At 35.3% G+C, this 23,414-nt stretch overlaps 5 protein-coding genes and 1 long non-coding RNA gene across 12 annotated transcripts; 4 read left to right on the forward strand and 2 right to left on the reverse strand.

Moving 5' to 3' along the window:
* Positions 1–271: 271 nt before the first annotated feature.
* Positions 272–5,567, forward strand: LOC142540623 (uncharacterized). Its single transcript, XM_075646912.1, has 14 exons — positions 272–489; positions 936–1,075; positions 1,164–1,331; positions 1,448–1,575; positions 1,684–1,834; positions 1,974–2,227; positions 2,565–2,689; positions 3,055–3,098; positions 3,338–3,469; positions 3,564–3,641; positions 4,572–4,654; positions 4,734–4,856; positions 5,108–5,168; positions 5,258–5,567. Exons 1-14 carry the CDS (start codon positions 375–377, stop codon positions 5,417–5,419), a joined length of 1,764 nt encoding a protein of 587 aa, XP_075503027.1. The 5' UTR covers positions 272–374; the 3' UTR covers positions 5,420–5,567.
* Positions 5,568–6,973: 1,406 nt separating this feature from the next.
* On the forward strand, positions 6,974–13,269 carry LOC142540624 (uncharacterized). 6 transcript variants are annotated; one of them, XR_012819131.1, is made up of 7 exons: positions 6,974–7,475; positions 8,255–8,596; positions 9,359–9,517; positions 9,698–9,833; positions 10,257–10,381; positions 11,550–11,669; positions 11,831–13,269. It is a non-coding gene; the product is annotated as an uncharacterized LOC142540624 (long non-coding RNA). The 6 variants fall into 6 exon arrangements; XR_012819133.1 differs by having other exon boundaries at positions 6,974–7,460; positions 8,252–8,596; XR_012819132.1 differs by having other exon boundaries at positions 6,974–7,460; positions 11,550–11,675.
* A 1,447-nt stretch (positions 13,270–14,716) lies between these two features.
* On the reverse strand, positions 14,717–17,096 carry LOC142540626 (pentatricopeptide repeat-containing protein At4g04370). Its single transcript, XM_075646915.1, has one exon. The coding sequence runs from the start codon at positions 17,048–17,050 to the stop codon at positions 14,771–14,773; it is 2,280 nt and encodes a 759-aa protein (XP_075503030.1). The 5' UTR covers positions 17,051–17,096; the 3' UTR covers positions 14,717–14,770.
* Positions 17,097–17,350: 254 nt separating this feature from the next.
* LOC142540625 (protein THYLAKOID ASSEMBLY 8-like, chloroplastic) lies at positions 17,351–19,539 on the forward strand. Of its 2 annotated transcripts, none has more exons than XM_075646913.1 (2): positions 17,351–17,797; positions 18,923–19,525. In XM_075646913.1, the coding sequence occupies exons 1-2, from the start codon at positions 17,417–17,419 to the stop codon at positions 19,310–19,312; spliced, it is 771 nt and encodes a 256-aa protein (XP_075503028.1). In that variant the 5' UTR covers positions 17,351–17,416; the 3' UTR covers positions 19,313–19,525. The 2 variants fall into 2 exon arrangements, with proteins under 2 accessions (XP_075503028.1, XP_075503029.1); XM_075646914.1 differs by lacking the exon at positions 17,351–17,797 and adding an exon at positions 17,811–18,511 and having other exon boundaries at positions 18,923–19,539.
* Positions 19,540–20,094: 555 nt separating this feature from the next.
* Positions 20,095–21,893, forward strand: LOC142540629 (putative pectate lyase 2). Its single transcript, XM_075646923.1, has 4 exons — positions 20,095–20,975; positions 21,142–21,245; positions 21,452–21,590; positions 21,670–21,893. The coding sequence occupies exons 1-4, from the start codon at positions 20,190–20,192 to the stop codon at positions 21,886–21,888; spliced, it is 1,248 nt and encodes a 415-aa protein (XP_075503038.1). The 5' UTR covers positions 20,095–20,189; the 3' UTR covers positions 21,889–21,893.
* Positions 21,894–21,991: 98 nt separating this feature from the next.
* LOC142540630 (uncharacterized) lies at positions 21,992–23,306 on the reverse strand. The gene is made up of 3 exons (XM_075646924.1): positions 22,427–23,306; positions 22,307–22,336; positions 21,992–22,220 (listed from the first exon to the last, which is right to left on the reverse strand). Exons 1-3 carry the CDS (start codon positions 23,238–23,240, stop codon positions 22,093–22,095), a joined length of 972 nt encoding a protein of 323 aa, XP_075503039.1. The 5' UTR covers positions 23,241–23,306; the 3' UTR covers positions 21,992–22,092.
* Positions 23,307–23,414: the final 108 nt, after the last annotated feature.

Genomic DNA, 23,414 nt, shown 5'->3' on the forward strand with positions numbered 1-23,414 from the left:
CTTAACATAAAAAGTAATATTTTTTCATAGATGACCCAAATAAGAGATCCGTCTTACAAAATACGATCCGTAAGATCGTCTCACACAAGTTTTTGCCACGATTTTGATGTAAAAACCCCATCCACAAATCAGAAAAAGTGTCTTATTTTCTTTATTAAAATAAAATTAATTTACAGTTCAAAATATTATAATTTCTGTTTTAATCTTGTGATTATTTTGGGTTCATATAAACTAATTTGGTATTTTGTAATCCTATTGATTCTATTTCCAAAAATAACCCATCTCTTATTGTACGCGTATTTATTTTTTATTATAAAATCGTGTGATTTTCTTAGGCGAGAGGCGCCGTGGGGGTGTGATTACATTTAATCTCCATGAAGCGACTGGGGCTGGCGCTCCGTACTGGGCGCATGATCGCCTCCGTCAAAACCCTAAACCCTGCGCCTTCCTTCTCCCAGTCCCCTCGATTCACGCCCCTTCTCTACAATGGTACGCCCACCCCATTTTCATCTATTTTATGTTAACCTACGCTAGTTTTCTTATTACTCCTTCCAAGTACACACTTAATTTTGGGGGTTTATCTGAGGATTGTGGATTATCGTTATTTTTTTTCCAGCACTCTGTGTTCAACGGATTGAAAACTGTGACTATGCTAGTAAATTTTACTGTTTATCTTTTCTTGGTTTTGGAGATTCTTGTGTATTTGACATGTTGCGAATTCTACTACCTGCTCGTTATTGTTTTACTGGATACAGGGGCAATGGAAAATATTTGTTAAAATTCCGGTAGCCTCATTTCTTGATATTTGGAACATTAAGTGAATTACTGCAACTTTTGGGTTTTGTTAACCAATTATCGTGCTTGTTCTTTTTGTGTCTATCCTGTGATATTTTTCTCCGCCTTTCTGTGAGTAGACTTTTTATGTTGTATGATAGGTGCCTATGATGAGTATAAGCAGGCAAACGGATCAGAAGGTTCAAGACCAAAATTGATGCGCGAGCTGGTTTTGCACACGATTTTAGCTGGCCTTGTTGGATTTAAGTTTCTAGAAACAACCTACGCACACAGCGATGAGGTTGGAATATTGAGCATTCCTTCTACATTTCTTTATTTTTTTCTCCTTTATTGATTATTGATTTGTTATGAACTTGTTTGATTTTCAGGGAGCTTCTACTGCTCCTCCCCCACCTGAATCTCCTCCTATGTCAAGCCATCATCACCTGGAGGAAATTGCCAAGAGAGAAAAACTTCGGCTGGTGGAACTGCTCAAGAGCAAAGGAGGCCAATATGGTTCTTATCCTCGTTTTACTGTTGCTGTTAAGGGAGAAAAGGTTAGTAGGCTGTTCTCTGCATATATAGGTTGCCTGCAAAAAACCAAATTATACTTCTACGGACTAGCTATTTAACATTTTAAGGCTGGAAGGGCCTAATAGATGAATTTTGTCAGGTGACTTTCAAGTTCCAAGTTCCTCCTTCCTGTGAGATTCCACTTCTAATCTCAACTCTCGTTACTCGTCTTGGAGTCAAGGCCAATGGTGGTGTTGGATCAGATATGATATTGCAAGCTTGGGACAGGTTTTGAAGTGTTAACTTTTCAGCTACCCTAATTGCTAATAATTTTGATTTCTGTTTGCATTAATGCAGTCTCTTTGCATGCTAATAGTTATAACCAATTTTTGACAGCGGTGTTGCTTGGCAATTAACTCTCAGTCGCCCGAACTATAAAAAGGGAACTGTTGGTGATGAAGTTCAGGCTAATGATACAAATGCAAGTGATAATGATGGAGAGCTACGCATTCTTATTTTTCGTCCACACACGAGCTCCGACAAAGCTGTCAGTTTTAAGTAGTCAAATAGCTATTACAAGATTTGTGTAGCAGTTTAACTTTGATTTTGGTTTGCTAGCCAAATAGTTTTTTTCTGTGCATTAGTTCATACTAAGTTTATAATGTTTGGTAACTTCCATTATGCAGGAATTTGAGTTCTTGAAGCAGGGAAGTTTTACACTTGAGGAACTTGATGCTTTGGCATCTGCTTTACAGTTAGCAGGACAACAAAAAAGCTTGGAAGTAACGCCGAGGGGAAATGTTGTTCCGACATTTGACAAAACAATCTCTAGTCTTGAAGCCATGGGGATCAAAATATATGGACTTGCACAGCCAAATATAGAGCACACCAATGTTGATATATCATGGGACAATATTGCCGGTTATGATAATCAAAAGCGGTATATATAAGTGACCCTAGCTTTTAGTACGTGAATCTTCTTTGGTGCTTAAATGGATTCTATATATGTAACTCTATATGGAGATGTATAGATGAATGAAAAAGCAATGTTAATTTCATTTATATTGTAATTCTTTGCTTGAAGTTTTAAGTACAAAATTTACCTCTGCTGAGCTAGCAATGCGATGACATGTATTAGCTGGCATGTTTTAGTTCAATTTGTTTCCTTCTAACTTCACACTTGATCTTCTTTGTTGACTTCAAATATTATGAATATGAGATGAAATGATGTGGTTTTTATCTCTCTCCTACATTACCATTTACTTTTGATGTTGAAGGGAGATAGAAGATACAATCTTACTGGCTCTCAAGAGGCCAGAAGTATACGATGATATTGCTCGAGGCACTCGCTGTAAGTTTGAGACCAACAGACCTCGTGCAGTTCTTTTTGAAGGCCCGCCAGGTTTTATATCTTGATATCTTAATTGGACTCAGTTTAGATATTTTCTTGCCCTAAAATATCATTGTTATCGTGCATACTTTTGCATCATCTATGTCGTAGTGTTGAAGGTTTACCAGTGCCTTGGGTCCTAGGTGTAAGGGGCAAGATGAGTAGTACATTGAGTTGAAGCCTGTGTTCACTGATGTATAATATCATTATAAACTCTAGATATATGGAAAAGAAATGTCATATAGCATCAAATATCTTACTTCAATGTGTTTTCCAGAAGCGAATAGGTTCGAAATGTTGGGAAGGCATGCATCTTACTTGAAAAATCTACAGTGGATGTAAGTTTGAAGTTGCTTACCTATTGCTTTTGGTTTCAGGTACAGGGAAAACATCTTGTGCTCGAGTAATTGCTAATCAAGCAGTACGACATTATATTCATTTTAAAGCTTATGCTGATTTCTTTTATCGTGTATTCTTTTCACCACGACTGTGTGTATTTGCTTTCGATTATATCGCGTCGCTGTGTTTGATGGATTTAGTGATTTATACCTGATATTTGTGATTTTCTAAGTTAATTTTCCCTACTATCTGAAAATGATGCAGTCTTGGATTAATTTTTTTTTTTAATCTTAATGATGAGTATGCTTTGTCCCTTGCAAGGGTGTCCCATTGTTATACGTTCCGCTGGAGGTTATAATGTCCAAGTATTACGGCGAAAGCGAACGCTTAATGGGAAAAGTATTTTCACTTGCTAAGGAAATCCCAAACGGTGCCATCATTTTTCTAGATGAAGTAAGTTATACGATAAAAAGATTGTGGAGTTTACCTTTTACCTCTCTGGCTGTGATTTGCCATCATTATTTTTTTTTTCCGTTGTGAATTGCAGGTTGACTCCGTGGCTACTGCCCGTGATAGTGAAACACATGAAGCCACACGTAAAATTTTGTCTGTATTGCTGCGGCAGGTAGTTACAAGTTGGAACTATGGTATTTGTCAAAAAAGTATGTTTGAAACTGCAATGCTTACCTGTCACGATTTCATGCGCTGGTTGAATTATTTCACATAAATCCTTATGGGGCTGTTAGAATGCTGGTTAATGGCCACAGATGATGAAATATATAACATAAATAATGATCGCTCAAACACAACAATAATGCTATAATATATTCCCAGAGATATTCTCTGTACAAGCAATGAAATTACTCCCCCTAGCCACTGCTAGTATTCACCAAACAAGACGGATAAAAGAACTGAATGACCTCCTAATCTCACTCCTCCCTCTCATTTTATTTACCACTCCCCCATTTCTAGATTCTTCTAAGACTCAAATAAGCCCCAACACTTTAGAGCCCATAATGATATTAAGTCTGTAACATGGGCGCTGTTTCTTACTGTTAGTTGCTGCACCAAAATCATCTCATTAGCATGCGATTGAATAAATTTTATTTTAGTTTCTATGTATTTGGCTGCCTAGTATGGGATGATCCAGATTTTCTTCTCCATTTGGAATTATTTCCCGATCAACAATCACACAAACTTCATCACTCATGTACAAGGTGGATAACTAAAAATCTATTTACAATCGAATACAATCGGCATGAACTTCCAGGCTTGCTTCGAAACTGCAAAGTAGTATAAGAGCAACACACAAATGGTGATATATAAACTTAGATTCTACGTGTACTATCTACTATCTTCCTGTACAGAACTGTGGGCTTGTGGCCTATGTCAATTGATTTGGCGTGGTCCGAGGCCATACAGATCTTATCACTCAACCCTGTCTCTGGTTTTGTTGAAATGAAAAAGAAACATGGAACAAAAGCTCAACATATTTCTCATACATTTTCATGTAATCCAAATTATCCCTTTTGGCAAAGTACACAAATTTTTGTAGATTGATGGATTTGAGCAGGACAAGGAAGTCGTCGTTGTTGCTGCAACTAATAGAAAGCAAGACCTTGATCCTGCTTTGTTGAGGTGATGAAATATTTCACGCTCTTTTGTCTTCTGATATCAGACACTTTAATCGTTACATGGTTCTGTTTGTCTCTTGCAGTCGATTTGATGCAATGATTGCTTTTGGCTTACCTGATAACCAGACTCGTCAAGAAATAGCATATCAGTACGCAAAGCACCTGACAAAATCTGATTTAGCTGAACTTGCTTCAGCTACTGCTGAGTGAGTCAAATTGATTCCCTAAACTCCAGAGTGTTCAGATTGAAAATTTTGGAGTGCAGAATGTTAGATCAATAAAAACAAATTCCCAAAACCTGTTTGGAAGGTTTTTATCTGTTTTACTGATGTCAAACTGTGACAAATGTTTGGGATAGCAATTACCAGCCCCACAGATTTGAAATCCTCCTGATGCTGAACTCATTCATATGTCCAAATATATGATTTGTTAAACTAATCCCTATTAACAAATGCAGAATGTCCGGCCGGGATATAAGGGACGTGTGCCAACAAGCAGAGAGGCATTGGGCGTCGAAGGTACCGTGAAATCCATGAGTTTTTACTTGGTCTTTGTTTTCTGCTCCTTGAATCAAACAGTAATCCATCAAAAATCTAAAATCAAATAGATTATTCGAGCTCAAAAAGATGAACACGACAGTTCGCTTCCTCCACTCGAAGAATACATCGAAAGTGCACTGAAACGGCAAGCTGCTATAACTGGTACCGCTGCTCAGAGTCGAAAACAACATTCCCCTCTTTCAAAAAAGCCCCAGTTTGATTTTCTATGAAGTCTTTACTCAACAACAGACTCGAAATTCTTGATATATATATGCATATATTTAATCACCCGTAGAATTTATTAAAGATTTTGAAAATTTATACGAGTAGTTTATATAAAATTATACAAGTAATAATAGCAACGTTGGCTTTATTTTTTTTACGTAGCACATATATATGGTTAAGTTCGGATTTTGTGGAAGGTAAAGCAATTTGTCTTGTTGCCTGTATGTTAATCTTATTGTATATTGTAATCCATTCGAAAATGTACAAAATTGCCGAAATGGTATTTAAAATCCGCTTTACATTTCTTTAAATTTTACTTTTGAAAACATACAAATCTCGCTAAGAACATTCAAGTGGACTTTTAAATACCATTTTTAGAGTTGAATCGTACAATTAAATTAGTTTATGATTTAAATCTTATTATAGCGAATGACACTTCAACTCGGCCGTAATTCCAAATATTTGCCAAAAATCTATTAACAAGGAGGTAAGTCAATGCCAAACAAAGTATCAAGCTTGAATTTTGTGAATAGAAAAGATGGATGTTTGGGTAGCTTCATTGTGCAGCACCACAATGTAAAAATTAAAATTCTAATTTATTTGTAATATCATCCATTAATAGAAAGAGTAAATGTTTGTGAACCTCATATGATAAAAGCATAAAACATGAAATATTTATACAATAAATATTCACATGTTCAATTCAACGAGTCACAACCATATAAAAAAATATAGTGTATATATTATAGAGTAGATCTGTCCCACAGAATACGATCCGCGAGACCGTCTCACACAAGTTTTTGACTATATTATATAGTAAATCTCCACGGGAAAGTTCGACAGGTGTCTCAGATTCCATCTTTTAATACAATAAATAAACAAAATTCTTCCTTTTAGGTAAAACCAACATCTAAATGTCACAAATTAAGAGGAAAAAAAAAGAAAAAAAATAATTATAATAACATCGTACCTAAACGGATCACTAAATGTAACCGATGCCTGGCCATGTGACTCCGTATCCGACGATAGAATTCTTCCAAATAATTAATTATTAATTAATTGATAGTATATATAATATATATTATCTATATTATATATTTTATTAAGTTTGAGATATTTAGAATAACTAACTTTGTTATCATGGTCTATTTTAATAATTGTATATATTAATAAAATGTTAAAATTTTAATGCATATTATATGTAATTCAATGGATAGAATCATTGTTTCTTGGGATATATGTTATAAGTTTTATTCTCGCCGAGGTCATTTTTTTACTCTGTTATTTTTAAATTTATATATCAAAATTGTAGTGTAGTTCTTTACTATTTTTTATAATTATATTTTGATCATTATTTAAATATAAATCAAATAAATTATAAAAAATATTATATCGGTACACCACTATTCTATAAATGAATTGTCTCCATTCGATTTCTTTTCCTCACATATTCAAATTCCCAAACTACCACGCACACATCGGCGCGTGACGTCGACCAGATGGAGACCGACCATATACGGAAACTAGCCGTTAGGAGGAACACGTGGCGCTTTTGCAGCATCATACCCAGACGAAGCGTGCATTACAGATCATCATCGTGAATAATATCGATAATTTAGTGACAAATTTACTGTAATTCTTTAATCGGTCTTTCCCATTTCAGAGTAGATTCTTGACAAGATCTGTCACAAAATCGAAACTTTACCCCTTTACTTCTCATTATCATTCAATTCACCAAATAAAATATCGCAAGAAAATCGCGACTGTTTATCAACTTTCCTGCTACATGTATTCATTATATATATTTATATATACGCATACATCGGTCCCGCCCCTTTTTTTGGTTGTTCATACCTGAGTTTGACTACATGCGATTGTTTTTGGGTTTTGATTGATTTGATTCAACCGTGAAGGATTTCTTCTATTCAGTGTTGTTCCATCGGGGACCTTTCGGTTTAATATTCTCGATCGTTTTGTTCTTCGTTTCGGTTTTGGGTGTTCATACGATTTGATTAGGACTCGAACAAGGGAAATATGTTCGCGTCGGTAAGTTTCCCTTTGGTACGTTTCTGCTTCTTATGTACTTTATTATAGCGACCTTTTGTTTTCTTGGATGCTTTAGGTGGGCTTAGGCCATCTCCAATGGAGCTGCGCCCATTGGATTCACGCTATTTTTGGCGCAGGGGTTGGAGATGCCCTTAGTTTTGTGACGCTTTGATGGCAGTTTCACTTTCTGTGAGAAGGGGAGACAAAGTAGTGGTTGTTCTTGGCGTAGGTTTAGAAATTTGTTGCGTGATCCTTTTTATTATTTTTCTTGAGGTGGGATTTTTTCTGGAGGAATTTTTTGACATAACTGGACAAATATAAGGATTTATCGTTTTAACTTCTTTTTTTTTTGGAAGATATCATTTTAACTTTCTGAGAAGACTCTTGTTTAGTCTTTTTTTTGTAAGTAGTGCAGAATGATCATAACATGTGGCACATGGTAAAGTTTTTTGTGCTTATTCAATAAATTTTACTGTCCAAATTGTGATGCTCATAATAGTGAATATTAAGAATTCAGTCAATGTGGTTGTTGGTTGAGAAAATTTGTGAAGAACTTGAACTGACTGGTATTAGTAGTTCAGGATGCTTAGTTTCATTATTCATTGTTTTCCTTGAATCAGCTACTTTATAATTGCACTAAATTGTAGTTTTAATATGTTTTCATATTTTCAGGCTGTTTACATTGTATGTGATTATTACCATGGATACTTTACTTAAATTTCAATATTCATGCCATAGAAATCATGCTTGGTATATAGCGCATATTTTATGGATATATATTATATTTATAGCAGGAAGTTGGCTTAATACTAGAGGCAACAGATGGCTACATTTGGGGACATTGGGGTTGCAGCAGGCATAAATATACTTTCTGCTTTGATTTTCCTTGTAGCATTTGCCATCCTTCGGCTGCAGCCATTTAATGACAGAGTATATTTTCCAAAATAATACCTCAAGGGTTCGAGAGGCAGTCCCGTGCATTCAGGCACTTATGTGAACAAATTTGTTAATTTTGACTGGCGATCGTATGTTAGGTTTTTGAATTGGGTGCCAGATGCTCTGAGAATGCCAGAGTCGGAGCTCATTGATCACGCTGGGCTGGATTCAGCCGTCTATTTAAGAATTTACTTGCTGGGGTAGGCATGATAATGCAATATTCTTTACCTCAGTACTAATGTTTACTTGGCTATCGTATTTTTCCTTACACAAGTTAAACTTACTTGGAATAATTCCATTGTCTGGAGCACATAAAACTGAGTTAGTTAATCACGAATCAATTTCTCTGATTGATTCCTCCTAAGTAACATCCTGTTGATGGTTGATATATGCATTTGGACACGGTTGGAATTCATTTGCTGGTCGGATTTTGTTGAGTGCTTAAAAAAAAATGGCAGTAGAATATAGGATGCCTGTGGTTCGACAATAAATGCTTAAATCCACTAGACATCTTAATAAAGGGCTGTAACCCTATTAATCTATATGTTACTCTTAATGGGGGATACATGCACTTGGACAAAGTTTTTACTCATCCACTCCTTCGATTTTGTTTAATTTTAAAAATAAAAAAGATAGCAACGAGATTTAGTAATAGAATTAGGATTCATAACAAAACCATATAAAAACTCTATCATAATTTTGATATATAAAATATGATTAAGTCCTTTTATCCCTGATTTTAACAGGCCTGCTTCCGTCTGATTACCTAATATTGAACTATCTGTCAATTAATGTAATTCTTTTTTTTTTTACTGAAAATAAACTTTCTATATATGTGATTTTTTTCCCAACACATTGCATTTGTCTGTCTATATCCGTGGTGTTGGATAAAAAAACTAAGAAATGACATTCTTAGTTGTCGGTTTTGATTGCATACTGATTTTGTGCTAATTTTCACGCAGACTAAAATTTTTTGTTCCAGTGGCATTGCTAGCTTGGGCTATCCTGGTGCCAGTAAACTGAACGGACAACACCTTGGCTATATCTGAAGCAACGGACAAGCTAGAGTACAGTGATATCGACAAGCTTTCTATTTCAAACATTCCATATGGATAAAAAAGGTTTAAGAGTTTTTTCCACTTTCATGGATTTTTCTAATGATTTGCAATAGCCTCTATGTTGATTACTTCATAATTTCTTGGTGTTTCGTGTTATCCCAAATTTTTTTTACAAATAATGACCTTTTTTACTTTACAGATGTGTGTGTGATGTATGATTTATACTTTGTGTTCCTCTAATAGGTTTTGGACTTATATTGTGATGGCCTATGCCTTTAATTTTTGGACATGCTACACTCTAAGAAAGGAGTATGCGGCTGTTCCAACATTGCGCGTGCATTTTCTTTCTTCTGAAAGACGTCGTCCTGATCAATTCATGGTATTGAGCAATATCCTGATAAAAATTAGTTTGTTGGAGGAATATTTTTTTTCCTTAACCAATAAGAAAATAGGTCTTATTTAACCCCCCAATTGATAATGTCTATAATATTCTGAAATCCTTCCTATTCTCTGCAAAGAAATTGGTCAGCGAAAACACTCATACTCTTGGGTATATGAATGTACTAGAAATTCCCTTCTATTTTCTGGCAATATGCTTTTACAAGACAAACTTTTAATTTTTCTGACTGGTTCAACATTTTGTTTGGTGATTGCGTTATATACCGGGTTGTCCAACTTTCTTTCTCCGTTGTTAACTTCAATTGGTTATATACCTAAGTAGTAACTTAAGATACATATTTATGGTGGCTGCTGATGTCTTAATTTTTTGATATCACAGACCAACTTTGTTTTCCTCTTTCAGTGTTAAAGCTTAATTTTTAATACGTTCTGGTTAGAAACGTGCCACCTGACCTTGATGAATCAGTGTCGGAGTCTGTTGAGCATTTTTTCTTGGTCAACCATCCAGATCATTGTCTGACTCATCAGGTTCTCGTCTTCCTGACATTGCCAACTATGCATAGTTCGTAATCAGTATGATTTGTTTTGTTTTAGTTTTAAAAAATAATGTCAATTCAAACCTTGTTGTTTCCAATTTTCTCAAACCAATTCAGTTTCATGTTATTTCCAGAAAATTCCAATAATGTAGAAAAGAAGAAGGAAAAAAATCTTTTCACTCGGTTGCTCTAAGATAACATTGTAGCATATCTTAAGATTCTTTGTTTTGTTTCACTATTCTCTAAAGGCACGTAAACATCCATAAGCTAAAGCTTATACATTTATGTGAATGAAGATGTGATTTTGAAAACAAGGAATGGGTTAATTATTAGTGTGAGCAAATAAATATAGGTAAAGGAAATGGAATCAAAGGAATTAAATAGTTTTAAAGAAAGTAGCTTCTTAAACTTAATGTGCCTCATGTAATCTCAGTGTCCTAAAAGCCATCGTTTAGGACCGTCTAGGTGGTGGGTTATTGTGCCTCGTGTAATTTTAGTATTCTAAAAAGCACCGCCTAGGACCGCCCACTGCTTCGATTTTTAGAAAAGTGATACCTTTAGGCGTTACCTTAATAGTCGGCCTAGGCAGCGATTTTTCAAAATTTTTAATTTTAAAAAAAGATTGTTTGGCATATTAGTCATCAATTTGTACCGGATGAAGAGGACAAATATGTTATAAATTTTGAGTTATAATCCGATACATATGAATTATTGGAGAAATATAAAGATGAACTAAAGAATTTGATATTTTAGGGTAAAAAAAACCATCTAGTGGGTGATCATCTCCTACCGCTTTTATAACACTATGTAATCTCAATTATCTAGCCAATTAACATGCTTTTTATATCCGCCAGACATGTTGTCTTTACTTCTTCATATCTTGATATTGAAAAACCAAGAATGTTCTCAAAGTTTCTATTGTTGTGTGCTCCGTCGTGGTAATTTCCTGTCTTTCTTTTTTATCAACAAAAAGCTTTTATTTGTGTGTAACCTATTAATATATTTTCTTGTCAGCCTGTGATGTTCGTTCTACTTATTGCTTCTGTTTTGATGCTTCTCAGGACAAAGTTTTGTCTAGTATATGCATATGGTAGACATTGTACATCAAACTTTGCTTTTTGTTGCTGTAGCATCGTTCTTAGTTTAGACAATTTGTGCAGATTGTGATTAATGCCAATAAACTTGCTAAACTGATCGAGGAGAAAAAGAGCAAGGAAAATTGGCTTGACTATTACCAGTTAAATTATTCAAGAAATCAATCACAACGACCAATGACCAAGGTATTGGTATGTGTTTCAACTTATTTCGTGTGTTGAATCTTGGATCAATTGTTATGAACAATCTCATGTTCCATATTAGTGCGAATCTGCAACTTCAAGTCAATTATGCTTAGGCATTGGTTTAGAAGTGTAATGAATAAATTAACTATTCAAAATTACAGACTGGTTTCCTTGGCCATTGGGGAGAGAAAGTGGATGCAATTGATCATCAGACATCTGAAATTCAGAGACTGTCAAAAGAAGTTAAGTAGAACCAATCAAAATTTCCTTTAGATCTAATAGGCTTTTCCAATACGCATTTACTTATAGAGAGTTTTGCATTTAACACAAATGGCTATTCACCGATTTCACTTTTGTTTGATTCTGAAAACACATTTTATTAGAAAATATAGTTTGGGCACTTTTTCTGCCATGTCAATGATACTACAAAATAAGAAGATTCATTCACAAACAGAAGAAAATGTTCAATCGTCTAAAAATTCATCTTAGGATTTCCATTTATTGCTAAGTTTTTATGTCGAGTTTATGCCACATATATTTGATGGATAATAACGGTTCTAATATATTGCTATTGAAGTCACAGATGTCTCTTTGCCTCTTGCTGTCACTGAAACTTACAGTGTGGATTTGGAATTGGATTTGGAAATTCAAGTATTTGAAATTTCATTTGGTGGTTTGGTTTAAAATTTAAAAATGATATTTACAAATCCATTTCTTGTTTGGAGAAAAAAAGATTCGAATTTGGAATTTTAAAATTTTACTAAGCTACCTTTAGAAATCATATAAACATAAATAACCCAAAAAAGTTTAGAAATTAATAATTCTTCTCTATTATTTGTATTTGTAAATTCAAAAATTAATTATTATTTATTAATCATAGTGCACATAAAATAATAATTAAAAAATCATTAAACAACTTCAAACTTTAACATGAAATTAATTATTAAACGTAAAAAGAGGCTTTGATAATTACTATAATTTTTATTATATTAATCAGTAAATAACATAAGAAACTTATAAAATTTAAACGAAATTTTTCAACTTCTAAAAAAGTTAAAAGGAAAAAAAAGTTTAACCATGTAGAAACTTTGGTGGAGAATGATGTATTGATGAGAATGATGTGTAATCTGTTGGATAAAAAAGTAATTGTATGTTTTTAAAATCCAAATCCCACTAAATCTTATCAAATTTGATGTGATTTGGATATAATTATTGAAATCTCATAAAATTTTAAACAAAATTTTAAAATTTTCGTTTTATGTAATAGACTGGGTTTTTGGTCATTTGATGTACCACAAGGCTTATTGTTACAACATTAAATTGTTAAACAAAGTGTTGACGCGTCAAGGTCTCGGGGCATGACATGGTATACCAAAATTGTTACAAGTTGATATGGTATTCGGCTGAAATTTACAGCACCTAGCAGAAAAGCCAACTGAAGTGACTAGATCGGAGGCTGTTTATTGAAGTTTTCAATAGTTTTCCATTCACCAAGCAACCCGGCTCATGTTTCAATGGTTCACTTTCACATCTCATAAAGTCATCCATTGATAAATTAAGGGGGTGTATTCATTCTATACTTTCAAAGATTTTTAATGATTTTTTTTAAATGATGGACTTTTGTGAAGTTGATAAATTTTTATTGACTTTTGTGGAATCTCATAGAATTGTAAAACAAATTTCATAGACTCTTATAGACTTTTTTTCAAGATTTTTGTAGACTTTTGTAAACTTTTTCATAGAATTATGTGAATTTTGTAGTTTATAATTGTGATTTATTTTTTATTAAATTTTTTAAAATAATTATTGGACATAGATAACCTCTTCAATTTTAAATTATTTTTTTATTTATGAATGTAAATGAATTTTACTTACTTAAAAGTTAAATCAATTTAATTTGTGAAAAACGACAAATGAACTATCCAATTTATTGAAATCAAAATTTCAATTCTTTTTGTCAATTCAACATATTAATGAATAATATTTTTATAAGTTCACAATAAAATTTTATTAAAATAACACTCAAAATAATAAGTAGTCTTTTATAAAAAAATCTAATCATTACTGACAATTTGATCAACATCGTTCTACATTCCATTGGCTATGATATGCCTCCATGCATTAGCATTTGCTCGTTGTTGTTTTTGAGTATTAAATAACTGATCAAAGTCGTCACCTTCATAAACTTGTGCTGATGAAAACAATTGAGGCTTCATTATCTAGATCAATTTGAAATTCATTAAATTGACACTTCTTTCAAAGAAAATTGTGTAATATAGCACATGCCAATACAAACCCTGTTAGGGGTGGGAAAAAATACCGAATTTTCGGTATACCGAGATTAGCATAACAAAAAAATATTGAATTTACCGAATTTTAAGTATACCGAAGATTTCGATACGATAACAATACCGAATTTTTCGGTACGTAACGATATCCAATTTGAAAATTTTGATATATACCGAAATACCGAAAAAATATACAAAAATTTTAAAATATATAATATTTTAAAACAATAAATTATAAATTTTTTTAAAATGTAAGGTTTTTTGATTCGGTATACCGAAAATTTTCGTATAGTATCGGTATGAATTTGCTTATACAGTAATTTAATATATATATTAACTAAAATTAAAGAAAATAATTAAAAATAAAATGTTATATAATAATTAATTAAAAAAATTAAATTTTAATTATGTTTTTAAAAAGTACAAATAAAAGAAAAAATAAATAGATGAAAAAAAAATGAAAGTTTGTATTGAATTTAGGAGATTTCTCAATTAAATGTACATCCAAATCTTTAGGTTGAATCAAAGACTTTTGTTGACATTTTATTGTTGTAACTTAGACTATAATTCTTGTACTTAATAAAATTCCATAGAGTCATTAAAAGTCTATTGACATTTTGAATACCTATAGAATTTTGTAGAGTTTTTAAAAGTCAGGTTTGAATACCACATGAGTTTTTAAAATTCTACAAAAGTTTACATTGAATACCACTAAACTTTTATGGAGTATATAAAAGTCTAATTTGAATACCTCTAGACTTTTAAACTCCATAAAAGTCATTAAAAATCTATAACCAATACACCCCCTAATTCTCATTTTCCAAGCACATCGGGGTCAAAGAGAAGCACATCTTCACATTCTGAACTTAACACAATTTCCGTCATATCATTAGTCAATTTCCTCAATAAGGAAACTATATTTGCATATTGAGGATGTGAGCTATGGTGGTTGAAAAAGGGGGTGATCGAGCCTTGCATTTCAATATAACTCCAACCGGGAACTTTCCTCAGGCCAAGAGATCTCATTTGAACCCAAGATTCCCCAACGCCATCCCATTTAGCCGTTGAAGCAAAGCTGTGAGCTAGTTGCACGTATTTACCAGCATCTACAGGCTCCAATTCAGAAATTTCTTTGGCGATGATGGCCCCAAGCTCTATTTCACCATTTCTTCGACAGGAATCGAGCATTATGCCCAGAACATCACTAACTGGTTCTGGGAACATCTTCATGTAGAAGTTATATGAATCTTGAATCCTACCAGCTCGGCAAAGGAGATCAACTATGCATGCACAGTGTTCAAGCTTTGGTTTAACATTATGCTTTTTCATGGACTCAAACAAGCTCATTCCATGGTCTACAAGTCCATTATGACTGCAAGCGTATAAGACAGATAAAAAAATGACATCATTTGGTGCGAGCTTGTTCTTCAGAAATTTGGAGTACATCTCCAAAGCAGTCTCCCCTTTGCCATGAGTACCATATCCTGCGATAATAGTGCTCCACGAAATTGTATCGTGCTGTGGCATACTATCAAAGCACTTTCTAGCAGAATCTAACTCACCGCATTTAGCATACATATCAACCAAGGCTGTACCTATCCTGATGCACGGTCCAAGAGAACTTCTAAAGACAAAGTTGTGAATCCACTTTCCTTGATGGCATGCTCCCAAGGAAGCACATGACTGAAGAAGGGAGATTATTGTGACAGAATCAGGCTGTTCGTTAACTAGCCTCATCTCATTGAATAAATACAAGGCTGTAGTTAAATATCCACTCTGCGCATAACCAGCAACAATTGCATTCCAAGAAACTTTATCTCTTTCTTCCATCAAGCAAAAAACAGCTAAACTCTGCTCCAAATGGCCACATTTTGCATACATACTAACAAGAGAATTTTGGGTTGGAATATCTACTGCCATTCGCTGCCTAAGTATGTAGCAGTGAATTGAAGTTCCAAGTCTGACAGAACCCAATTGCCCACAGGATGCAAGAACGCAAGCCATAGTTGCAGTAGATGGAATAACTTTAAAAACCAACATTTGCCGAAATACTTGCAACGCCTTGTCTGCAGAATCATTCTGTACAAGTCCAGAGATCATTGCGGTCCAAGATATCACATCTTTATCAACTGCACTCTTAAATATTTGTGTTGCTTCATCCAACTGTCCACATCTTGAATACATAACAACAAGAGATGTTTGTAAATGTTTATTCATTCCAAAACCGGAAGTCAAAACCTGTCCATGCATAATTTTTCCCACTTCAACACTACCATCATTGACAGCCGCAGACACCAAAGCACCAAAAGTGTGCTCATCAGGCTCTGCATTTTCGTATCTCATTCTGTTAAAAAGCTTTGAAACTCCGCTGAGATTTCCAACCATAGAATAGGTATTGATCAAGCTATTCCAAGAAACAGTGTCCTTATCCTCCAACAATTCAAACAGCTCCTCTGCCTCTTCTACTCTTCTACACTTAGCATACACGCTCAACATGCAATTCATCAGAGCAATATCCAATGTGTAACACCTTTTTATAATGCAAGAATGCAAAACATCCAAGTGCACACTCACTGTAACACCAGAGATCATGGTCAAAATAGTAATCGAACTAGGTTGAACCCCTTCATACTGCATAGAATTATACAAAAAGAATGCATTTTCCATATCTCCAGCACGAGAATAGCACCCAATGATCGCCGTCCAGGGGACTATATTTCTCTGAGGCATAATATCAAACACCCTTCGGGCATACTGAGAGTTCTTGAGCTTTGCATAGAAATTTATCAGCGAAGAGGAAATGTAGGGGTCTGAGGAATACCCACTAACAATAAGATGTTGGTGGAGCGAGAGGCCGAGGTTGTAGAGGTTAAGGGACGTGCAAGACTTGAGAAGGGAAGGGTATGTGAAGGCATCCGGAGCCGCGGCGGTGGAGTTGAGCATGGATGCGAATATGAGGAGGGCTTGGCGGTGGAATCCTTCCACGGAGAGGCGATTGATTATGGAATTGAACCATTTCGTGGCGCTGGTCACAGTGGCGGCTACTGGTGGCGACTTCGGAGAGTGCAAGAGTTGGGGCTTGAAAGCGTTCATGGATCATGGTAACCCCTCCCTCGCATCAAATATTGATGCTTCTGCATTAAAAAAAAAAACTTCGTAAGTCATATTTTATCATACGGATTTCAACGTTCATAAAAAAGTATTACTTTTTATTGTAAATATCGATAAAATTGACTCGACTCACGTATAAAGATTCGTGAGATCGTGAGATTTACTCCACTGAAATATTAGAGTGGTTGGCACGTCAAAAATAAAATAAAAATAGAAATACATATTTTTATCAAATAAAAAAATTTATTTTTATAAATATTATAGCGTCAGCCAACTCCGCTGAAACCTATTGGGCAGTTCATCTGCTTAGCTCCTTTGTTCCTTTTTTTCTTCCTATTCCCTTGTAGGATGCGAGTCCCAACCCTAATTTTGTCGAGGTCAAAATCAGTCCTTTTCGCCTCCAAATCCCTCCTTGACAAACATTTCGTCAGTATTGAATCCGTGATCTGTCCATCACCACAAGTACACGCAAGCTACAGTGATTTTCCGCGACTATGGAGTTGGTTCCGGGCTTACCACGACGGCAGGCCTCGAGGGCCTCTGTGGAGGGGCAAGAAACTACTTGGAAAGGAGGCGCTCTTCGTTATACTGGGCCTCAAGCGATTCAAAGACGATGACGAGAAGGTCGATAAATTCATCAAAACTCACGTGTTAAGGCTCCTCAAAATGGATTTGATCGCTGTTCTAACTGAGCTCGAACGCCAGGAGGAGGTACACCTTGCTGTCAAGGTGATTTAATTGTTTTTGCACTCGCGCTTTGCTGTTTGCGCCCTAATTTTACATTGTGGCCGGCGGCCTGATGTGTTTGAGTTTGTTTTTTTTCCTTCATTTTTTTAGATTAAATCTAAATGGAAATCTTGTAAGTTGAGCTTCGTACGCTGGACAGTCCAATTGTGGGGCTGCTGTGTCATTTAAAATTTTTAAGTTGCATCTATTAGGTCTGGTATACTGGAAATTGGTTGGTTCTACAGCAAAGAGTACACAGTTCAATCCCCATGAGTTGCTTGGTGTCAGCAATTATTTTGAAGTGACTATTGGAGAGCGTTCACTATATCCTGTATGGCCATCTAAGATGTTCTGTGTGTATATTTATTTATTTGTGTAGTATTGATAGAGTGGCATTTGAACTGTTATACATTCTAAAATATTTGAGGTACCATTATCACCAGTTTTGATTTTTGGCATAGTGATTGAAAATTGGTTGCTAAATATTTGTTAGACTTCGTCTTTTTTTACTGATATGAGGAAATGTAGGGCATTAGACAGATGGGGCTGTTTATTGATTGATCAAGTCTTAAAAATGTTTCTCATCTTGAAATATATTTAGCAAGATTTCAGAATTAGCTGTTCATTAGAACCTTCAGGTGCAGTACAATACTTATTAAAAAGTTTCTGGAGATAGCTGGATGCATTTCCATAGCTTTTGAGAATATGGATTATCAGGTAATGTTTTACTGGATTAAAAAGTTGTCTACCAATAGATCATAGATATCTGCAAACGAGTTAATGGTAGTGAGGAAAAGAACATTGAGCGCAAGTGTTTTTTGGCTTCATTTTCTAAGTAGGCTGTAGGTTATCCGGGTCTGCTAATGATCTCAGCTCCATTTAACCTCAAGTATCAAATAAACTTGAAACATCGGTTAACAATTTCAGTTATGCAATTGGAAAGCCAATTTGAGTAATTGTTAAATTGCTAAGTCTTAGTCTTTACTCAACTGGTTTTCAGACAAATCCTCGATGAGCGGGAGGCATTAAACTCTTTCTTTATCTAATGGTTCATGTTATTATACCTTTCTACTATACTTGCAGTGTTTTAGCAATATCTTGACTGATGATCAAATATCATACTTTCAGATGTTTAAGGTGATTCAAAAACAAGAATGGTATAAACCGGATGTTTTCCTATACAAGGATTTGATTGTAGCATTGGCTAGGCGCAAAAAAATGGATGATGTGATGGAGTTATGGGAAAGTATGAAAAAGGAAAACTTGTTCCCCGATTCTCAAACTTACACTGAAGTTATTCGGGGTTTCTTACAGTATGGTTCTCCTGCTGATGCAATGAACATATATGAGGACATGAAGAAGTCACCTGATCTACCCGAACAATTGCCATTCAGGATATTGTTGAAGGGGCTTCTGCCGCATCCCTTGTTAAGGAATAGGGTCAAACAAGACTTCGAGGAAATTTTTCCTGATCAACATGTTTATGATCCTCCACAGGAGATATTTGGACTACGATGAGGTTTCTTGGATGTGGTTTATTTGTTGCAGTTTTTTATTTATTTTAACCTAACCCTCCAATCTTATGACCTCAACCAGCACAACAGAGAAGATGTATTTTTTAAGGTTTAGGAATCTATAGTAGTTTGATTCTCAAGGGTTTATTGATTTGTCATGTTGCTTTGGTTTTGGATATATATAAATAAATAACATATCTGCGTTATGTCAATGTCATTCGTCAACATGAAACAAGAGATGAACAAAATTGTTGAAGCAAAAGATTCGAGATTCTTTAACTTTATTATTCATTTAATACTAAAGAACTATAAAGCTATCAGATAGTATTATTTTGGCTATAATTTACTCAGAAATACTTTGTATTATGCTTGTCATATGTTACAATTTCAAGATCCCGAATGTGAGTATAGTTCGAGGGTTGCTCGTACTTGGAGTGCAAGATTTTAGGAATATGATAATATAACGTGGACAACAAAAAGATTCTTGACTAAGTCCATTTCCCATGTATTTTTTTTTGTTTTATGAAAAATTGGTAAAGGGTCAATAACAAAGCTTCCACGATTGTTATTTAAAAAGGAAAAAAATAAAACAATATCAAACATATGGTAACTCCGTCGCAAGTTTCAATAGTTGTTTGAGATATACAAAGGGATGCATTTAAGTACTAGGGAACGTGTGTATCTGGGGTACTAATATATAATCATAGCCCAACACAAGTTTTTATCATTCTACAACGTATATTAAACTGATCAATAATTAGATTACCCTGTTTCACGTATATAATGTTTGCCAACTTCGTGCTTTCACGTTGAGAAATGAATCCTCAAAATCAGACCGAATAATGAATTGAAAATGAAGGCTATATGCTTATACTGTTAACATGGATACCATGACTGTGCACATTTTCCTTGCTATTTATCAATGTCCCCAGTGTTCTTCATGTCAAACCTCGACCATGGCGAAGCCGAGATCTAATTTCCTTCTATTTTCTTGGCTGTTAGTCTTTTGCATGCTAACTTTCAGGGCTCATTCATCCCAAAAGAGTTCCAAGAAGCCGTCATTTACGTCAACATTTAAGGTAATGAACAAAATTGATTCTTGTTGGAGATCAAACCCCAACTGGGCTAAGAACCGCCAGTCATTAGCTGACTGCGCGGTTGGGTTTGGATGCGGTGCAATGGGAGGGAAGAATGGCGCCATTTATGTGGTAACGGACGCTTCAGACGACCCTGTGAATCCCAAAGCAGGCTCATTGCGTTATGGTGCGATTCAGGCTCAACCACTTTGGATCATATTTGAAAGGGACATGACTATTACACTTAAGAATGAATTGATGGTGAACAGTTACAAAACAATTGATGGTAGGGGTGCCAAAGTCGAAGTAACCGGAGGTCCCTGTATTAGTATAGATTATGTGAGCCATGTTATAGTCCATGGGATTAGCGTACATGATTGCAAGCCCGGGAAGAGGGGTATGGTCCGGAGCACACCCGATCATGTTGGTGAAAGGCTTGGCAGTGATGGAGATTCCATTAGTATCTTCGCATCATCTAACATTTGGATCGATCATTGCTACCTTGCTCGTGCAACAGATGGTCTCGTTGACATTATACATGGCTCTACTGGTATAACTGTTTCCAACAATTACTTCACTCAACATGATAAGGTACGTCGACTAGCACAAATTTTAAAATTTCTACAGTCGAGAGGGACGACTTCAAGTAATGATGCATGTATATATATTCATGTTACTGAAATGAATATCTTTGGAAATATATTTTGCAGAATAATGGAGCGCAAATCTGTAATATATGAAAATCTTATGATTTCAGGTGATGTTACTCGGGCATCAAGATGGATTTGCGGCGGACAGGGTAATGAAAGTTACCGTGGTTTTCAACCACTTTGGCCCCGGATTGATTCAAAGGATGCCAAGGTATATGTTCAAGGATGTTATGTGAGTTAAAGTTAAGCCCAAACTCTGAACAATCCCTCTTGAAATCAATGAGCGGCATAAAAATTTGATGGACTCTCACACTCTTGGCAAATTAGTCTTTGTTTGGGTTCGTTGTCTTTGTATCTGAATACGGTGCTACCTTTAAAATATGGTTAATTGTAGCTAGTCACAATGCATCTTTTCAGGGTTAGAACCGGATACGCGCATGTTGCCAACAATAGGTACGACCAGTGGCTTATGTATGCAATTGGTGGGAGTTCTGATCCAACTATACTTAGTGAAGGGAACTATTTTGTTGCTTCGAATGATGCTTACGCTAAACAGGTAAAGAGAAATAAATCTGCTAGTAACTTGTGCTTGAAGTGATGCCTAGATACGGACTAACGAAATTATGGGGTGACAGGTTACAAAGAGGGAGACAAATAATGGTTGGAAAAACTGGAAATGGAGGTCGACTAACGATGTATTTATAAATGGAGCGTATTTTGTACCATCGGGTTACGGAAGCTGCTCTCCAAATTATTCGGGACAGCAGTATTTTGCTGCCGCTCGGGGCTCTTTAGTCCCCGCCTTGACATCAGATGCCGGTCCTCTCCAATGCCGCCTTAATGTAAAATGCTAAAAAAAATTGTTTCCCGTCTCCGGTTGTTTTGCATGTTTCCTTTTTTTTTATACTCTCGAGCATAGGCCTCATCATTATTATTGTAAAAAGAAAATCAATACCCTTTTTGTGATATAAGTGTTACTTGAAGAAAAAAGCAGGATTCACAAACAAAATTAAAAGAAAGTGGAGAGTTAGATTCATTGCTTGGAATGTAAGCCTAGATCAGAAAAGCCTGTTTTCATTGCTTTGAACTCCATGTGTTACAGGCGCTTTTGTCCTCAGCTTTCTCAGATACCACAATCCAGCACCAATACCCAACGCACCAGCTATTGAAACTGCTGTTACAACCCCTGTATAAACATCCAAAACACAGAAATTAAGAGAGAACTGAAATTCGAAGATCTAGCTAAAACATTTTAAAACTTCATTTACACACCTGTTACCACTCCAGGCCTATTATGATGATCTGCATTTGCACCAAGGGGTTAATCAAGATTAAAATAATATGTAAACAACAAACAAGGAAAAGTTTAGTTTCAAGTATGTAAATACATACCTTCACAACGAGTGGTCGTATTTCCTTTCTCACACAAACACAAGAAATCCTGTGTTTCTGTATCAAACCCACAAACACCACCACCCTTTGCATTGTCCTGGCACCGGAGACAACGAGTAGTGACAGGAATTTCGAAATCAACCCTGATCCCATACTCCGGAACCTGACTATAAGCAGGTGTAACACCGAGATTGCTCCAATAAACACTCGTATATGTTGAACAATGTTTGAGCATCATTCTTAAAGACTCACTCCCTTTTGGATAATAAGAACAACACGTGCTGCCATGCAATGCAGAAGCACATTCGGGCAAGTTTCTGCAGAGATAACTAGCTGTGTCACAGGTGGAGTCGCATTGTTCAGGAAACCGTTCGCAAAAAATGGGCCTGGATTCCATGACCACATCATTCTCACTACAGTTGAAGAAAAGATAGTCATTTTGAGGTGAGAGTTTGAACCTAGTGCTTGTATCCAGGCTAAATGGCCTGGTGGGACGAAACTCATTACCATCTTGGCAATCCCACATGAATGGATCAGTGACGAAAATGTGTGGATCCGAATAACTCACATTTCGGATTGGATATCTACCTGATGGGGTACGGACTTCGAGTTGGCCCGAGTCAGTGCATACCAAGATGTGCCTGTAATACGGGCTACCGCAGCCATCGTCTATACCGAAAGGGTAGTTTATTGGTATTTCACCGCAAGAGTTTCGACATAATTGGCTTGTTTTGGCTTGTGTTGAGCTTAGGAGATATAATGGGAGTATTGTGAATAGGGAGGAGCAAAAATAAGGTAATAATTTTGATGCCATGGTGCCTAGTTTTGTTGTCAAGTAATGTTCAAGAACTTTGTTTTATTTCAGTTGAAGTACAGCATTTGAATAATTTAATAGAAGAATTTATTAAAGCTGTGTCTGATTTCAGAGCTTTAGCTTTTCCCTTTCTTTGCTTTAATGTACTTTATTCTGCTTTAAGTTTTAATGTAC

Source organism: Primulina tabacum, chromosome 3, assembly GCF_025594145.1.
Source record: "Primulina tabacum isolate GXHZ01 chromosome 3, ASM2559414v2, whole genome shotgun sequence".
Lineage (NCBI taxonomy): Eukaryota > Viridiplantae > Streptophyta > Magnoliopsida > Lamiales > Gesneriaceae > Primulina > Primulina tabacum.

Bases quoted from the DNA above. Each gene is read 5' to 3' on its own strand.
- LOC142540623 (XM_075646912.1), top strand. From the start codon at position 375: ATGAAGCGACTGGGGCTGGCGCTCCGTACTGGGCGCATGATCGCCTCC. The intron at 1,332-1,447 runs GTTAGTAGGCTG...GAATTTTGTCAG, and splicing joins TTGCTGTTAAGGGAGAAAAG to GTGACTTTCAAGTTCCAAGT. The intron at 3,470-3,563 runs GTAAGTTATACG...TGTGAATTGCAG, and splicing joins CCATCATTTTTCTAGATGAA to GTTGACTCCGTGGCTACTGC.
- LOC142540626 (XM_075646915.1), bottom strand. From the start codon at position 17,050: ATGAACGCTTTCAAGCCCCAACTCTTGCACTCTCCGAAGTCGCCACCA.
- LOC142540625 (XM_075646913.1), top strand. From the start codon at position 17,417: ATGCGAGTCCCAACCCTAATTTTGTCGAGGTCAAAATCAGTCCTTTTC. The intron at 17,798-18,922 runs GTGATTTAATTG...TCATACTTTCAG, and splicing joins AGGTACACCTTGCTGTCAAG to ATGTTTAAGGTGATTCAAAA.
- LOC142540629 (XM_075646923.1), top strand. From the start codon at position 20,190: ATGGATACCATGACTGTGCACATTTTCCTTGCTATTTATCAATGTCCC. The intron at 20,976-21,141 runs GTACGTCGACTA...TTATGATTTCAG, and splicing joins ACTTCACTCAACATGATAAG to GTGATGTTACTCGGGCATCA. The intron at 21,591-21,669 runs GTAAAGAGAAAT...ATGGGGTGACAG, and splicing joins ATGATGCTTACGCTAAACAG to GTTACAAAGAGGGAGACAAA.
- LOC142540630 (XM_075646924.1), bottom strand. From the start codon at position 23,240: ATGGCATCAAAATTATTACCTTATTTTTGCTCCTCCCTATTCACAATA. The intron at 22,337-22,426 runs GTATGTATTTAC...GTGCAAATGCAG, and splicing joins TACGACCACTCGTTGTGAAG to ATCATCATAATAGGCCTGGA. The intron at 22,221-22,306 runs GTGTGTAAATGA...ATGTTTATACAG, and splicing joins TAGGCCTGGAGTGGTAACAG to GGGTTGTAACAGCAGTTTCA.